The sequence below is a fragment of the Labrus mixtus genome, chromosome 15 (genome assembly GCF_963584025.1).
Source record: "Labrus mixtus chromosome 15, fLabMix1.1, whole genome shotgun sequence".
Lineage (NCBI taxonomy): Eukaryota > Metazoa > Chordata > Actinopteri > Labriformes > Labridae > Labrus > Labrus mixtus.
In genome coordinates, this window is record NC_083626.1 from 6256823 (window position 1) to 6275623 (window position 18801).

General features: G+C 41.1%; 1 protein-coding gene across 5 annotated transcripts in view; it reads right to left on the reverse strand.

Moving 5' to 3' along the window:
• Positions 1-1406: 1406 nt before the first annotated feature.
• The window catches only part of mib2 (MIB E3 ubiquitin protein ligase 2), a 50258-nt gene continuing 32863 nt past the window's right edge, over positions 1407-18801 (reverse strand). For all 5 annotated transcript variants that reach the window (XM_061058714.1, XM_061058713.1, XM_061058715.1 and 2 more), the window contains 8 exons: positions 18112-18268; positions 16431-16585; positions 9652-9778; positions 9212-9472; positions 5606-5784; positions 5307-5500; positions 4596-4661; positions 1407-4154 (listed from right to left, as the gene is read on the reverse strand). In XM_061058714.1, coding sequence (XP_060914697.1) covers positions 3913-4154; positions 4596-4661; positions 5307-5500; positions 5606-5784; positions 9212-9472; positions 9652-9778; positions 16431-16585; positions 18112-18268 — 1381 coding nt within the window. In that variant the 3' untranslated portion in view covers positions 1407-3912. The remainder of the gene's footprint in view (positions 4155-4595; positions 4662-5306; positions 5501-5605; positions 5785-9211; positions 9473-9651; positions 9779-16430; positions 16586-18111; positions 18269-18801) is intronic.

Below are 18801 nucleotides of genomic sequence, written 5' to 3' on the forward strand. Positions count from 1 at the left end.
AAAACATTAAAATATGTGGCACACCTACACATTCACACACTGATGGTAGAGGCTACTATGTAGTGAGACATCAGAAGTAACTAATCCCATTCATACACATTCATACGTCAGGAGCTGGGGATTGAACCCTTGACCTTCTGCTTGAGATACGATGATTCTACCAACTGAGCCACAGCTGCCACACAAGGCAAGTATAATTATGTACAAGCCATAAAAAACAACAACTTTGAAACAGTTCAAAATGAACTAAAGTTGATTATTTTCTTTTAATAAGATAATAACTTTTATATCTTTCAAATTTGACAGAATGACAGTCGTGTTTGATCCCGTGTCACATCTCAAAGTTTAAATGGAAACAAAGATCAGGATATATGATGTATGCAGGATATTTAATTGCATCTAAAGGGGGATTTTAGAAGGTGGAAAGTGCTTTGACCACTTTTAAATCTTTTCTTAAACTAATGCATCTTTTTTTTTTTTTACATTTTCAGACATAGAAATGTTTTTTTTGTTTGTTTTGGATTTCTTTAATTCTATTTTACTGACAGATTTCTTCATACTCACAGCACATAAGCACAGCACACTGAAACCTGTGTGCACAGCGTTGCACGTTTGTTGAGCATTAATTCCTTCCAGTTTTGAGATGACATAATAAAAGCAGATGATTTCTTTGTAGATTGCTTTTGCATTGTGGTTCCCCACGGTGTTCAAAGCTGCCTGCCCTCAGAGAGGACGTCACCGCTAAAGCGCTGAGTCATATGCCAAAGCCATCTGAGCTGTAAGACAATTAGGACTAAGAAGTGGCACACAGCAGCATTTAACTGGAGACGCTGCACTGATACCAGTGAGACTAAATGGGTTACAGCAAACATAGACCTGCTCCGCTGCTGTTTGTCTCTACAGGGGAGAATCTGAAGGAGCAGGTGAATGGAAAAATAGGTCAGGAAATGATGTCATGACAGATCTTTAGAGATTCATTCTGATGCTCCTGTCATTTCAAGATTTTTAAAAAAAAGAAGCCCAAACTGGTTATTTTACAAATGCTTAAAGGTGCATTGTAATAACAAACATATGCATAAAGACTTACCAGATGGGGATCAGCATTTTAATAAATGAGACAGGTGTACAGTTATTAAGGTATTCTTCATCGTAGTTTCAGCTGTGTGCAAGCATGTGTGAAAAGTCAACACTTATCTCAGGCACTTGGTGGTGGAGGGAGTCCATATTGGCTTCATTTCTTATCACCAGAGGTTTCCTCTTGCTCTGGACCAACCTTTTGTTTCTCTCTTCTCTGATCTTTTAGAATTGATCATCCACTTAAATCACATTTTAATTTCCCTGCAGACGTTTGGAAACAACAAAAAGGAATCAATCGCAACTAAAAAAAATAACAATCTTACACAGAGTCCTTAGAAAACAGTTCCATATTTATTGCAAAATATTTTTGTACAGAATACAACTGAAAAAACATCAACAGAGGAGGAATGGACAGTAAGGCCAACATCAGAACTCCAAGAGCTGAACTGTACAAACACCAAGAGTAACATTTGCTGCTTTTATCGTGTTTTTATACATAAATTGGTTCCCGCCCTCACAGCCGCCTCCTTTAGAGGGAGAAAAGAAAGAACTCAAACATCTTACCCAGGTTTCTGAAACATTATTGCCTTTGCCTGAAAATCCATCTAAACTCTGAACACCATCGCACAATCCTTAAAATGTTTGAATTGTATGTAAGAAACTCGTCCCTTGATTGATAATGTCTCATAAAATATAAATATATTTACTTGTAAAAAGCTCCAAACAATATAGGACTGGTAATACTCTCAAAGTGAATGTTGCATCACTCGTCACTGAGGTCATGAGGAGGTTCAGAGCACTACAGCTAAAGTTAGGATGCTAACACCATTAGCTTCACTGCTAACACCAGGAACCAGGTGTGCTGACATTAAAACCTCTGATTTCAAACTAAACGAAATGTGAATGTTTAAGTTTAGTTTCCTTAACACTGCTGGAATAACTGTACCCTCTTTTGATCATGGAGGGGTTGAGCTAAGTTGTGTGTAGATAAATTCGGGCGTGCATGCCCATGCACATCCTCATGCGATTTGGCACTGATGTAAAAGTTCTTTCCTCAAAGTAAACCTTGTGGTAAACACCTCTCAGCCGCTCCACCTCCAGCTTCTTACATCTTTTTATCTTTACACATAAAAAAGGCAGAGTGAGACAGGATACATTTTTTCCCAGACATTCAAATGTACATCTTTAACATTGGCTCTCCCAAAATTTGGGAAAAAAATGACAAAAAAAACCCCAACCCCTCCTGTCTCTGGAAGTTTATCATAGAAAATAAAAATTAAATAAAGATTAAAATAGTATATTTTCTTTTATGCATAAGCCCTTCAAGAAAACACATCAAAACATTAGAAAGGATGATGATGTACAATCCAGAACTAGAGAGGAGAGAAGGAGAGGGTTTCTGACACGACTCGAGCAGACGTGGAACTAGAGGTGCAACACAACTACGTCATGTTTTTGCCCTTCTGATTCTACATTTTACAATACATCTGGTGAATCAAACACAAAAACATGGTATCCTCCTTTAAACCCAGTGCTGGTTTTGGTCTCGACACCCGACAGACGGTGGTCAAACAAGCGAACCAACACAATGCTCTCTTTTTAAAATTCAACACAACAGAAAAGAGCTAACTGCTGGATCTGGGATGCTTTGATTTCATGTTGCTTTGTGTGTAAAATGTCCGTTTGGTTGCAGAAACTCTCCTGCAAACATTCATCTCACTAATACGAATGATATTTTGAATGTTGGACTGACTGTTTCTGCGGATAATTTGAGTGACTTTGCACACATTTTTTCGACCTTTTCTTCACTAAAACAATCCTATATCCACTCTGATATGCTTCCTGTTTCTTACGGTGGGTGTGGTCATTAACCTTTTATGGATATCACAAGTGCTTTCAATGGTTTGATACCCTGAGTAGAGGACATAGGCTTGGGGTGAATTTCAGTACAAACAAAAGTATTTTTGCCAAGCAAACAACAACTGAAAAAATGGACATTACTACGCAACACCACCTTTCACACATAAATAAAAAGTTGTACTTATGGGTACAATAAAAATCACAAATGTAACCAGAGAGAAATAAAACACTGACGACGACAAACCACCCATGACGACACGGTCATTTTCAGCTTTACAATATGCATATCTTCATGCATATATAGTGTGTATTTCCCCTTGCATACAGGCGAGTGGCTGGGGACTATATAGAGAGCCTTTAGTTATGCCAACTCCCTCTGCAGAGACTAACACTGATTATTAAGAGATTGGTACAAATGAGAGCAAACATAATTCACGGGACGGGCCGAGGAGACAGGGACTGACTTTGCGCAGCCTTGTAAACAGAGGAGGCCAGACAGCCAGAGAGGATGATGGGTAACAGACATCCACTTAAAGCAGCAAAGAGAGGACAGATCACAGAAGGTGGAGGCTGAGCGGGCGTAAGGGAAAGAAGAATAGAAGGACCTTAATTTCTTCCAGCTAACCGATCAGAGTTTTCAAAGTGGCAGCATCACCTCGAAACTTCCCCTCGTCTGCTTCCCTTCAGGGCTCGGCGGAACATCAGTTCTGACGCTGAAAACTACTTTAGAATTTATCGACAAGTTCCTGTCTGTGCTGATCAAGAGGGAAACTTGTGATAATGTAACAGTGGACTCTTAGAGATGTAACACAGGGTCATGAATAAAGTTGATTAATGAGAGCTGAGGCAGGTGAGCAGGAGGGTGTGACAGGCAGATAAAGGTCACTGTGTCTTCAAATGTAACAGTTGCCCCTCCCACTTCTCCCCACTCTGACATCCTCTTTGGGTGTGTAAGATCTGAGAGGACAGAGAAGCTCAGACGAATAGCTGTATGCGCTCTCTGATGGTCTGCCGGCAGATGGGGCAGGTCTTTAGCGCGGCGCTGCAGTCAATGCAGGAGGCGTGTCCGCACTGGAAGACCAGCTTGATGTGGTTGTCGATGCAGATGGGGCAGGTGATTCGCTCCTCCATCTGCCGGTAGCGAGACTGCAGCTGCTCCAGCAGGTTGTGCTGCTCTGAGTTTTCGGTGCCAGGGCTGACGTCCACCTCTGTTTGGTCTGTGGAGGGAGGGTCATCAACATCGAGGAAGAAATCATTTACAGGAATGTAATAACCCCTGCTATAGTGGATTGCCAGTTTAATTAGCAACTGGCCAGGGATACGGTATCATTATCAATGTCTGAAAGTTAAATAAGTGTTTGTCCTCGACACAGAGGTGCTTTTATATCTGACACCTGAAGTCTACCGGTCTGTGCAGGCAGGACTTCAATTGAGCTTTAACTGGGATGTTAAAACTATATAAACACACATAATGTATATTTTGTAAAAGTCATAAATGGATATAAGGGCAACAATAAGTTGCAACACAGAGAAAAGGATGCATACAGTACATGCATAGAGTGAGGTAATTATTCTTTATTTTTTAAATCTGCTAACTGTGATCCTTTTAATACTGCATCACAGAAAAGCAAAAAAAAAAGAGAGAGGGGTTTTCTTACCTTGTCTAATTTTCTTGGTGATTGTGACTTGGCATTTGATGCATTTCTTCATTCGATGGGCACACTCTGATAAGACAAGGACAAAAAGGGGAAACAAGAGTATTAACAATGTGACGAGAAACGAAACCTTGTTAACGAAAGTTGTTTTAAGGTCACATATTCTCCTCCTCTTCAACAACTTTCAATAAGTCTCAGAGCCCCCTAAAACATGTGTGTGAAGTTTCTTGTTCTAAATCCACTCTGATCCTGTATTTGATCATGCCTATAAAACCCCTCTATTTCAGCTCTGCTCAGAACAGGCTGATTCTGTGTCTGTACCTTTAAATATGTAAATGAGCTGTATCTGACCACGCCCCTAACTTGAAGGGGATATTTCTCTGGCTGTCTTTTCACCATGCCCTATTGTTTACGGTGAGAAGGCAGACTCATAGGGCAGAACAAACACCTAGCTGTGGGAGTGTCACCCACCTGGGGGAGGGGTTACTGCCCTTTGTGATGTCATGAAGGGAAAAATCTCCAAACAGCCTGTTTAACTTATTAACAATAAGTTAAAAGTAAAGAAGTCAAACTCCTACAAACCCTTAACATCCAAGTATTAAACTGGTTTCAGACAAAGCTGCCAAGGTGCTCAACTACCTCTCATATAAACTGATATATTCATGTTGTGGGGGGAAATCACAGAGCCCTCAACAAACTCAAGCCTCCACCTACCTTCACAGGCCACGCTGTGCTGGCAGGGACAGAAGAGAACCAGCAGTGCCAGCTCGGAGCAGATGAGGCATTCACTGGGCCCCGGCGGTGTGGGAAGAACCAGGTTTGTCATGGTGTTTGGTGTAGTGTGGACCCTCCGAAGGCTCGCGCTGCTCAGGCCCTGTCCACATGTGATGGCCTGTAGACGCTGCAACCTGTCAGTGGACACACAGCTGTTACGACTCGTCATCACACCTGGAGCACTAATCAACTCTAAAATAATGAAGATGAAATGAATCCCGGCTATTACAGACGCCTACCTGTGTTTCTCAGAGAAGCTCTTGATGAGCTGCATCATGGTGCTGTCTGCCACCAGGTCCAGGGGGCTCTTGCCCTTGTGGTTGGCATAGTTGATGTCAGCTCCTTCCTGCGCTAGAAAACAAGCAATCCCGGCGCCGACGCTCAGCTCGGTGTTCCCCAGAAGACCTGAAGCATTCAGCTGTAGACAAACAAGATGACGTGGGAAACAGAGGGTAGAAAAACACAAAAAAAAGCAGATGGAGTTAGAACAAATAGGATTTTGATGCAGACCCTAATCTACAAACATTTGTAAGAAGGATAAGAAGTGAGAATTCTTAGCAGTCAAGGACATGGCTGATTATAAAAAACAAAAAGGGAACGGTAATTGAATTAAAACCAACACAATCCGGCTCAGGCGGATACATAAACCGAAATCTAATCAGCATTGAAGAACTCCCACAATAACTCATTTGCTGACAGCGGGCAAAACAGCCCTGAGCACTTAAGTCTGGCCACCTACAAGGGATGTGTGTGTGCGTGTGTGCGTATGTGTGTGTGTGTGTGTGTATCTGTGTTGGCTTGGCAGGTGTCCAGGATGTTGAGTAGAGGCCGCAGTGTTCGCGGTCATGTAGACTGGAAAGGACGTTCTTCATTGGTGCAATGAAATCAACACAATGTGATGTAACAGTGATATAAGTGCTGGTATAAAAAGTGCTGCACAAAGCCCAGAGTGAAGGATTCCTAATGAGGAATGTTAGCACTGCTGAGTCAGCGGCTCTTTTTGAAGAATGACGGAGATTAAAAGAGAGGCTGCGACATTATAATCCTGATCTTTGTAACCATTAACAACTACACAATCTGGCGACCTTCAGCATGCGTTAAAAGCTGCTCTTATCTTTTTCTTTTTTTTTGTTCACAATGTGTTAGATTATGATGTGTCAAGGGAGAGGTGTCATGAATAGAGATGAATGAATCCACCGAGAATTATCACCAAACTCTGAATTTGCTCAAAACTAGAACCAACATGTAAGAGACTTTTCACTTGATTTACAGTTTTGAGTCTCCGCTCTCTCTTCAGTAGGGACATAAAATATTGGATTTTTGACGATATGCTAGAATTTCCAACTCCTTTTGGCACATTGTTGTTACTGATACCTGGATATCTTTTAAAACTAATATCAGAGAGAGATGGTCTCTCTTTGAGTAGATAAACATATCATTATGCCTTCTTTTCGTGATGGCCCACAGACATGTGCAGACTAGAATGTAATGCCTTTTAAAGTGTACACTGTGTACATCTACTAGACAAGAGAACTGGGAATAAGATCTTAGGTTTGAAAAACATGACACTACAGGCTTCAGTCCTGGACTCCTGGCCTCATCCCTTTGATGCATGTCAACCCAACCCTCTCCTCTGCACATTTCCTGCCTCTCCTCAGGTGTCTCATTAAAGCTTAAAGGCCCGGAACATGATCTTTAAAAAAAGAAAACAAACATGCTATTTTATTACTCTGATGTATGTAAAGGTGTACACTTACACCTACTGTCTTTGAGTGTGTAGTGATAGAAGGAAACCAAATTCAATGTCCAGAGTAACATGTCAGTATTTGCAGCTTCTTGCCTCAGCAGCTTTGCACACTAACAATGAAAAAGTTTTTGGGGGCAGATTCAGACTTTTAATTTGAAAGCCTTCATCGCACGGCAATGGGCGACATTATTATGCCTCCTTTCTGTAAAGTGCACAATTCTACACTACTCTATGCGTCTTACTTTCTTATAATCAAATAATTAACTGGGTATTTTAATTGTTTCTTCTATCGGTGAAAACAAAAAACTAACTCACTTGGGACACATCTCCACGGCTGTCATAATGCCTCTCAAAGTGAGCTCTTTGTAAAAACTTAAACAGTATGACTTCATAGCAGCACTTCCTTTTCCCCTTTTGTCCTCAGTCTTAAGGAAGAGAGTTGTGTGAGAATAAGAAGTGAAAGAAATGTTAAGACTTCAATGCTTTTCTAAATGTTTTAGTTTTTCTGAGGACAAGAAGCATCCTGAAGAAAGGACTGCTTCAGCAAACGTATAGCGACACTGAGCTGCCCTCCTATCAGACGACTCTCTCCTCAGTTAACCCCTCTCACTTCCTGTTCAGAGACTTTCCCCTCAGATAACCCTTTACCTTCACACTTCTGTTCCCTCCTCCTACCTTTCACTCTTCATTTACCTTTGGTGAAGCCAGCTGCTTTATCCTGGATTAACCCCCTGAATGTAAACCTTGCATTTATTGCGTGTGTTTTTGTTTACCATGACTTCTCTGCATTTATATTAGGTCCACCTATCCCTCAGGTCTTTATTAATCCCGCTATAAGTAGGTTTTTACCTCCTTAAGACCACATGAATCCCTTTAACCCACATGTAGTCCTTGGTTACCTTATAAAGTCTGTTTACCTCTCTCTCATTCAGCCTATATTTACTCCTCTTGAGCGTTTCTTCATCCTTTAGTTCCTTATTTATTGAGGATTATCTCTTTTGTAACCTTTACCCTGTTTACACACTTGTCAGTCTGTGTTTAGCCGGGATATTGTCACATGTTTACGTCTTTAGAAAGTTGTGTTGTCCCTCTTTGGCTCGTTCAGTCCAAACAATACCGAGAAGTCAGAGGTAATGTGTCACTAAACAGCTGCAGTCACATGAGAACACAACAACAAAACATCGACTACAAGTCAGGAACCATCAAATGTATCCAATACTACCGCTGCATGTGTTTTTGGAAGCAATTAGTCAGAAAGCTTGGTGAAAAATATACATGAACTAAAGTTTCCTTTCCTCTGAAGCACATAAATAGTAGTAAGTAATTACTTAGTCAAGAACTGCAAACAAGTCAGACCTTTAATTTGCTAATTTACCAAAGGCCAGTCATTCAACCTCTTCTTTAAACCCACTTTTAAAGACCTGCTTTTATGTGATGTCGTCTTCTTATTTCTTTTACCTTTTTTAAAATATTTTAAGCTCACCTTACCGTACTTCTTTTATTCTTCTAATTACTTTATTCCTCACTTCATTTTATTGCTCCTTTCGATATTATCCTTCTTCTTTTTAAGATTTATTTTGAGGCTTTTTGTGCCTTTATTAGAGAGACAGGACTGTGGATAGTCTGAAATTAGGGACAGAGGGAGGTCGGATTTGAACCCGGGCCGCCCGCTTCAAGGGTTACAGCCTTTGTACATGGGGCGTGCGCCATAACCACTCAGCCAAAGGCGCCCCGGTTTTATTCTTTTTGAATGGTTTTTATTTAGGTTATTGCTTTTCCTGATTGGCTTTTTTCTCTTTATAATGAGTTCAGTTCCTTTAGGTTGCTTCTGTTGCCTTTGCGTTTTCACTGACTGTAATCTATTTAATGCTGTAGATGTTCTATTGTTTATTTCAATTAATATTTAATACCCTCCTCTTGTAATTTGTATCTCATTTTTAATCTTCTTTAAGATTTCTCTCATCTCTTTTTATAGCTTATACACATGCCTGAGTTATTATGTTGCCTGATTTCTTATGATTGATGATGTTCCCGTTCTGAAGTTGGTCAGGGTTTCTGTTCAGGCTCTTTTGAGCACTTTCTCTCGGGGGATTCTCACCCTGCAGTAGAGCGATGTGGAGGAGCAGCCCTCACTGCTCTCCTCCGTGCTGCTGGTTCCCACGGGCGGGCTGAGCATAACGTTGGCCAGCTGCGGGCGGAGGAGGGCAACGTGCATGGCCGTGTCGCCGTCTTCGTCCTCCATGTTGACGTCGGCGCCCTCGGTCACCAGCAGCTGCACCAGCTCGGTGTGGCCCTGCGTGACCGCCAGCTGCAGCGGCGTCTGGTTGCGGTTGTTGCGGATGTTGATGTCGCAGCGTCCCTGTGGAACAGAGAAAAGGGCAGTGATGGTAATTTTTCTCCACGAGATAAAATAAAGCTTTTCACCTTTTTCACCAAACACACAATGTGTTTGTAGTATTCAGTATTCACGCTGAACTCCATAAACAAGTCATGAAAACAGATTTCAAGGACTCCGATGTGCTTCCGTCTTAAACTCACCTCCTTGATGAGGATCTCGGCGACGTCACGGTGGTTGTTGAGGGCAGCCAGATGCAGTGCAGAGAATCCATCCTCCTTCTTAACGTCCACCAGCTGCCGCGCCCGGGCCAGGATCTTCTCTGTGGCCCTGCCGTCAGGACAAACAACACGAGACTCAATTAGGCACAGTGCACGACACTCCTCCTGGCTAAGGCTTAAATTAAGAACACTTGTATCTGTGATAGTCGCCCTGGATCCCTTTCCACTTTAACACGAATGGCTGAATGTTGCCAAATAAGTATTTCATTTGAACAATATTGTGAACTTTTGAGCCAGAGGGAAAATGCAGCCTTTGTATGTGGATTTGGTTTGGTACTAATCGGGCCACGTAAAGGTACTTAGAAAGCTGCTTTCTGAAACAAATATCTTCATTAAAGGGTACTTAACTTTATTATAAGTTAGCAAATATTCCTAGAGTGGATAACATTTGCAATCTGTGCTGAAAGTATTGTAATCCAAGGATTCAGGCCGCTCTATTGAACAAAGCACATGAAAAATGCCGCTTTTAAATCCCCTTAAGTGTTCTTTTCTTCTGTTATGGGTATACGGGGAAAGGTTATAAACCTGCACCAACAATTCTGTGATGACCTATATGGACTCCATAATACAGGCTCGATGAAAAGTATTCTGGTATGGTCCGCTCTCATCCCCAAATCTTGATTGAAGCTTTGTATTATGCACATGAATGTAATCAGACAAAGCAGAAGCACATCTAGAATGAAACCATACACAGAGCGTATAACATGCCCAAAGCATAACCCTCTAAAGCTCATATTATCCTCTGCCACAGTGGACTTGGCATGAGACGCAGCTGCTGCAGAGCTGCTAACAAGCTGATCTAACAAGAAAACACTGAGGCACCACAGGCAGCCAGTTCTCACTAAATACAGCTAAGCGACCTCCTGATGTTTCTTTAATTCTCACCTACCTCAAATGTTACAGGTCAATTGTTGCTTGGAGCCGAAAATAATAAAATAATCCTCTGGTCTTAAAAAGCTCACCATAATATTAAGTATTAAAACCAGCGTAGAATATGTGCTATGATGCTAAAATCCTTCAAGGTATGAAACTTTAACCACCCTTATTGGCGTCCTTCTGTCAGATTCAACTTTGCTTTCTTTAATGTGAGGGTTAACGCGGGGTAGAGGGTCAGTTTCTCAATAGATAAAGCCACGTTCAGTCAGGTAAGACCATTAGACCTCGTCTGTGTGTCTGTTTCATGCAGCGGGCTGTGCTGCAGTGCGAAGCAGGGCTGCCCTGTTGAGTTGTCCTGTGCTCTATAGCCGAGCCTGCTTTATGACGTGTGAAATTGAAGCCGACAGCCTTAGTGAGCACTGAGCACCCAGGAAGCTGGCATGCCACCGTGGAGGCTGCGGTGCCACACGACCCGACCTTTCTTTGGTGGACCATGTGGTTTCGTTTTAAATCTTAGCTCTGGTGGACTTCTCTGCTTGGGAATGCTGATGTTGCAGATGTCGAAAGTTTGCATTCTGTCTTTAATGCAAAGAAAGCTTCTTATTTATAAAGAAACTAGAGGATCATAATATAATGTTCTGTAGAAAAAAATCATCAACGATCAATACATCTAGTAAAGGCAGTTTTAGGCTTTGTCATACTGTATCAATTATGTAAAAAAAAAACTCTATTGGTTAAACATACTGTATTAGTTTCATGGTATTGGATCTTATTAGATATTGGTGAATGGATTTTTATAGAGGAGGGTGAGCAAGACCCCTCCACTGCTCAGCTCATCAGGGTTCAATTACGCTTCACCAACCCGCTCGCTCACTGTGCACTATTGCTTTCCTTATCCCAAAAACACTACACCTAAAATCCTCCTAAAACCCTCAAACAAAAATAACAAATCTATCATTTCTGTAGCACACTGTAAAGGAAATGTGAGAACTGGAAAAAAAATACATATTTTCTTTCTAGTATCAAATAGTACGATTTTAAATGACAGCATTTACAGGCTAATTAAAAGCAGATAGCTGATTTATTTAAATGCTTTTCAAAGGGTGTGACCGCTGCAGGCCTGGGATGCATGGTTTATGTATAGTCACATATGCTTGGGATCTCCTCTGGGTGTATTGTGTGGACTCAGGCTGTCGGGGAGAATTTGCGTTGGAGGTCATTGGTACCTGCAATGCAGCTCTGTGTGTGTGTGTGTGTGTGTGTGTGTGTGTGTGGTGATGGTATTGATGGTGGGAAATATTGTCTCCAGAGCGCCTTCATTAGCTGAAGCGCTCACCCTCACAGATCTGAGGCAGACATATCTGTGTGGTCTGTGTCACCTTTGTCCCCACTACGCCTCGTTCCTCTGCTTGATTTCCATAATCGTTACTCCTGTGTGTTCATGAATATTCAGACTTGGGCTGACGTTTGGAGGCAGTTTGCACAATCATGCCTTCACACACACAACAGCTAGAGGGCAGAGCGGTTAGGACTTTTTCAGATGACTGAAGTCATCATTCGGTTATTTCGGGGATTTCTTTCTTCCTATTTTGTAACTTGCTTCTGATAAAAGCAGAAGAAATTCACCACAAAGAGGAGCTATTCTTTGCCTCTGTAAACAGCCTTGAGAGTGTGTGTTGAATGAAATTTGTCTGGTTTGTGTCCGACAGTTTACATTGTATTGTCAAAAGGTGCTTTGCAATTCCAGAAAGACAGGAATAAATAGCAACAAGGAGGGGTTGGATAAATCCAAAGAATAGGTGGAAAAACCAGGAGACATCTGGTGACAGTGAGGAGAAACAACGAGGCTATAAGCTGCGATTTTACTGGAAAGGGGGAGAAATTCAGCCAAGTATCGCTTCTACTCAGTAAATACAGCAAACAGACCAACCACCCAGTACAGTACATTCATTTGCCTCTCTGGCCCAGCTGAAAGGTCCAGAGGAAATCTGGCTTTTTGCCTTGTTTCTTTTCTTTTCCCAGGACTGTTTGTGAACTTGGCCTCTGGCCCTCTTTTTCCATTTCCTCACAATAAATAAATACTTATAAACAAAACGTTCTCATCTTTCTGTCACAAAAAACCAACATAGGGCCACAGCTGCTCTCGGAGGAACTTTCAGCATTGTCACATCAGGAATAAAACTTTTTCTAATGGATGCTCTTTACTTTGAAACTTGAGGCCAAAGAAGCAATCCACTAGCAGTCAACGAGGTGGAAGTCCACAAATATAAACTCCAATGAATACAATGAGTTTTGAATTTACAACTTCAAGATTCATCTTAGTTTAAAAAGCAGATAAACTGTGATTAGACATGTTTTCTCTCAATCTAATGCACAGTCCAAGTGTATATTTCAGCTAGAACTGAACCCAAAACAAACGAGTAAAGCATTAGAAACCACACAGCACCTGGACTGTATCATTGCACCGTCGGCCTGCTGATGATATATGGTTGAACTGGTGAACCGAGCTAATCCTGAACACTGTAAATCCTGCGTCTCGACTTTTGGCACGGCCGCTGATGTCAAGCTAAATGAATGCAGCGCAGTGCAGCCTAAACTCCCAGCGCTGCACATATGACACTCGCCAGAACAGATTAGACATTTATTAAATGAGTGTCTACCGTGGCCTCCACTGCTGTTCGTTTTCCTCTCGCGCTCGAGTGATTGCTCGCCGGCTGTCTTTTATTTTCCCCTTCTCAGTCGACATTTGTCCACATTCTGTGGTCCTGACATTATTATTTGTTGTAGGATCATTTTCAGTGGCTACAGTAGGAGCTTTAAGTGGTCTGGTTAATGGAGTGATGAGGAAATGTGAAGTTAGGAGGTAAGAATTTAGCACTGGAAAAATGTATCGACTGCTCGTTTTTGACTGTTTTAGTAGCTGGCAGACTGGTATAAGTAGATGATGGAGACGCTGTAGAGAAATGGTACTCCACTCATAGCCTAGAAAAACTTTGCTAATGACAAAAACAGGACTCGGACACCCTTTGGGATACACATTTTCAAGATGTTTTCCATCAAATCACACAAAATACAGAATCTCTGAATGAAGTGGCATTCCTTCAGGGAGAAGATATATGTATGGCTCTGCTGCCGTTTTTCATCCTTGCTTCCTTTCCTTAATGGCACCTCTTTAAAAAAAGAAAGGAAAAAAAAGAGGCAGGGACAATTTTCCATGACATGATTTTTGTTATATTTGGGATGGAAAGTTCATAAGAGGTCGTAAAAGTCCTGGAGTGAAAAAGCAGGAGCCTCCACATGATCAGGCAGATGTGGTGCACTGTGAAAAATATGAACTCTTAGGAAGTCACTCCGAATCGTGAGAGACTGACTCTCCTATTCATATTTCAAAAAGGTGGTAAAAGTTTTATTTCCTTGCTCTTTTTGAAGGAGCCTGCCTCAGTCTGACATGTTGGCAGAACTCAACTGCACTGGAAAAAACTCCACGCTAAGTGATTTATTACAAGATGCTCATACAGAATATATGGGGGGATAACTAATTTAACTATTTTTTTCATATTCTCAGGATACTTTACCTTCCCACTGACTGCTCAGCGATTAAAATCCTAGCAGGAAAAAAGGACACATTTTCTTCATGAAAAATGTATTCATCTTCAAAACAAAAACCGTGAGCATTGCTAGTCATAGAGACGGAAAGCACCTGTGGCTAAAACTCCTCTGGCATGTTTTTTTATGACAGCAATAAGCCAGTTCAAACTACAGTAATTTAATTTGTGAAGTAGTTTGAAAAGTGTTTGAAACAGTCAGAAAGCAGTTCTTTTCATAACTTTACATTTCAGTCTTTTATCTACAATGGTCACTGAGGTGGAAATCTGCATGAGAACATAAGTAGATTGTTTTAATCCTTTGGCTACACAATCTAATTAGCTGAGACAAAGTTGTTCACTACAATCATTTTCTAAAGTATATAAATAATGCAGTTTTTAAAATAAATTCAGAGCACTAAGAACTATAATAGAGTTCCCAGAAAAGGGCCCATTCACTTTTGGCGCCCTCCCTCACATTTCCAAGCTATTCAGGGTAAGTGGAGGCTGATGTGATGCAACATGAACAGAGGAGGAATCTGGCACACAACAAAAAGGAGCCAGAGTTGTGTTTGAGGGATGAAACCTTAGCATTGTGAGAATGTTCTGTAATGTTCTGCATCTCTGCCTGATCAGTGCCCTCTCGAGGATTAGCTTTAGATTAAGCACATGCAGTGTCAACCAGCCTAAAAGCAACGCAGTCAGAGGACAATGAAGCCTTTGTGACAGGTGTCCAGCGAGGCAGCCCTGACGTTTGGCCTCAAGCGCAGAAGTATCGACTCAAATGCAGGAGCTGATCTTTCACCAGCTCCCCATTGTTTTCCACAGAAGGAAAAAATACCTGGAACCATTTTGAGAGGAATAGTATTAGACCTCCGGATTCTACGAGTCAAACTACTTGATATCCAGATCTCAGGCTCCACATGGCTAAAGAATGTCGGAGCTAAAAAACCTGGAGGACAAGTGAATGTGCGGAAAAAAAGGGGATGCAGAAGTTAATGTTGCATTTTTGGCTGATATTGATTTTCAGCCTGCTGACAGCAGCAGAATCTGTGTGGGAGATGAGCTCTATTTGTAACTGATAGTTTTGAGAATTGACCTTTGAATCCTCATTTTGAACACGCAGGAGAGATTCCCACACACCACGCACCGTCATTCCTCATCCTCACATGGCATACATGCATATAAGTTAGCAAGATGAGCAACAACCCTGACAGCTGGATTCATTTAGTGTACTCATATTTGAGGAAATTTTGGGAGTGCACGTCTGGAGAAAATGTCTATCTTATGTCAGTGATGAAAAGTTCACTTTACAGGTTACTGCCTAGATCTGTGTGATTAAAAACATTTTTGAATGCTCCAAACTGGCAATGATCTGTCCCCGCTATGGGATTATTAAGTCACATGTGAATGTTTCTCAAACTAAATTCCAGGTAAAAGCGTTGGAGCCATGATTACAATAGTTCTGTAATGCTGGTGAACAGGAAAGAATCTCACAATCTTAACAGGTTTTTTTTTCCAAAAATGTGGGACTGAACAGACATAAAAACAGGTTTAACTGATTTTTACGCAGAGCACAGAAACTCTGCATAATACTTTCAGGGAATTCAAAGGACTGGGCCTCTCACAGAAACTTGTGTTATCAAATGTGACTTTAGGCAACAGTCTAAAACAGAAACATACTCCAATCGTATGCTGGTTGCACTTGTGTGTTCTATCTTTGGCAGTTACCTCACAAAAAAAGGTTAAAAAAATAGTCTGGCTGAAGTCGTGGCTGAAAAGAGAGAATATATTTTGAAGCAAGCTCATGCTAAGGTGAAAGGTTTCTGCCCACTTCCTGATTAGCCAGCTCTACTCAGTTATAGCAGGTTTTTGGCTTGCTGTCCAATCATTTTTCCTTTCACATAACAGTAGTTTTACTGGGGCGCAGTGGTTAGTGCATGCTCCCCATGTATGGAGGTTATGGTTTTATTTATTTGTAAGCGGGGAGACTTTGATCCAGGTGGTCATATTTTCAGAATATAACTGTCGGCCCCTCACACTTCAGTATCATTTGGAAAGATCTGTTTCATCTGCCTTGAATCTAGAACATCGCTGTGATTGTCAAGATGAGATGAGATGTTGAGCGCCTAATTTGTATGAAAATGTCCATGAACCTTTTTACACGTCTCACTGATTATAACTTTGTCATCATCCAGGTTTCAAAATGTGTCTGCTGCAGACCGTTTTCCATAGACTCACAGTTTGTTTCCTTTGAGGGCAGCGTGGTGCAGCAGGTTGAAGCCTCTGTGGTTCTGCTGGGTGAAGTCAATGTTTGGCACCAACACCAGGATCTCGATGATATTGCGGAAATCTTTCGCAATGGCATCATGGAGCGGTGTGTCCCCATATGAATCCTAATTGGAGGAGAGAGAAAAAACAGAGCGAGTGAGGCTGTGGCCTAAGTTGGGCTGAGACTGGTTTTGCAGGTTTTCTTTTAGTGACACTTGTTTAGACATGACGATGCAAAATGCCAAAGTACTAATTTAATCATTTTTATGATGGCAGTTATATGAATCACAGTGTCTTAGTACAAAGCTGCAGACTGCATCATTAATCCCTGAACATTTGATCACATTAGTTTTATTTGTAACTACTGCATGATTTTGTTTGCTAGAATTTGTTGTAAATCTGAAATCGAGATTTTATATAATACTTTTGGGTCTATATTTCTAATGTGCCTCGTTACAATGAGATTGTATACAGCTCAAACAAAAACAAACTCGTAGCAGTCACTCCATGCTCTTAGATGAGTAGCCGCTCTACTCAAGCAGAATAAATGTGCACTAAGTGAATTCCAGGCCTGGTTACAGGCATGTTACACTGTCTGCAAACGCTGTAAAGGGACACAAAACCCCCTTAATGCCACTGAGGGCCACAGGACAGCCAAGGTCGCACATAAATATTTGAATTTCTCTGTTTACAGCTGCTTTGAAAAGGGAGACACTTGAGTTTCTTATGTGCATAGTATTGACTGCCAAAGAAACTCACTGGCTTCTGCAGACGCACATCACCAGTTTGGTTGTCAACCCCCCGTCACTTACTTTATGATAAATTTGCTATGATATAAAAGAAAACATTACGCAAGATAAAAGTATAAGTGAGACTACATATAACAGGAAAGGCAGCATCATAGTAGTTTAAAGAGCGGCCGTGGTACTTCAAAGTGCACCCTTTCTCTTCACAGAGAGTTATGTCCCACGATCGTTCTTCTGAAAGCGAGATAGCTCACTATCAATCAATGATGGTGATCTTTTGAACAGTTATAAAGTTTTAATAACAAAAACAAATCATAATCAGTTCTTCTGGACTCCACTCAGATGTTTATGACAAGTCACAAGTGTAATAAAAATGAGTATATAAACCCGAGCTCAATAGTTAACAAGAAGGGGACTGACAGACAACCATAAATATTAATATATACTCATAAATATATATTAGATCCCAGTTGTGAAATTACTTCCAGGAGATCTACAGAGTCCATAAAGACGTTTTTCTTTATTAGCGTGTTGGGGCAACTTGTATAATATAACACGAAAAATCACCTGATGCTTTTTATATGTAACATTTAAACTTAGGTGCCAACCAAACCATTCATTTACTGGACTCTGATATTGCTACAGGTTATCATCACCTCACACTCGTATCACATTTGACATAAACAGTAGCAGTTTGCTCATCCCTTCAAGTTTACAGCCACAGCGTTACAGTGACAGTTTAACTTCATTAGCACAGAGCTGGTTTTTAAGAGTCAATAAAGATGTGATCATTTACTTTAAATGAAGTGAAAGAGAATGAAGACAAAAATGGATGTTTCAAACTGGTTGTTATAGGGTGACACGTTTTAATCTAGCCCAGTCTAGAGCATGTTAGGCCCTCTCACCTGAAGGTTGACATCAGCCGAGTGTTCAGTCAGCACACGCACCACGTCTGTGAAGCCCTTGTTTACGGCAATGTGGAGCGCCGTGCACATGGAGTTGTTCAGTAGGTTGACATTTGCCCCTTTGCTTAACAGCAGCCGTGCGATCTCTGCCTGATTACTGCACAAAGAGAAACCACAAACAGATTAGTCCTCAGTGTCATCCATTTCCATTGAGTGATTCAACATGTCGGAAAAATGCTTTCAATTAAAGTAACTCAAGCCAGTTTCTAAAATCTCAAATGTTTTTTTTTCTTTCTGAAAACCTACTGGGAGCTACAAAAAGCATGCTAAGTCAGACAAACTTCATCTTTTTTAAACCCTGCCATTTTAATCGCTTTGTTTACCATTACAGCCCGCAAGCAGTAAAATAAATTTTATTTAACATGAACAAACTCCAGAGGAGATTTTGTCAAATGCTGACTTCCTGATTATGTGTTAATGTGGATAGAGGAGGGGATGTGGGTGGCTGATTAGACAACACTCTAATGCTGTCCCTTCTGTGAATGGATTATCACATTACATGGAAAGAGACATGCAAAAGCTCTTTATCTACATCTGTCAGTCTCCAGGATTTTCTAGAAAGCAGAGCTGAATCTTGACAAGGACACGAGCAATTTACATGATTAAGTGTCTTCCTTTGTACAATTTTAC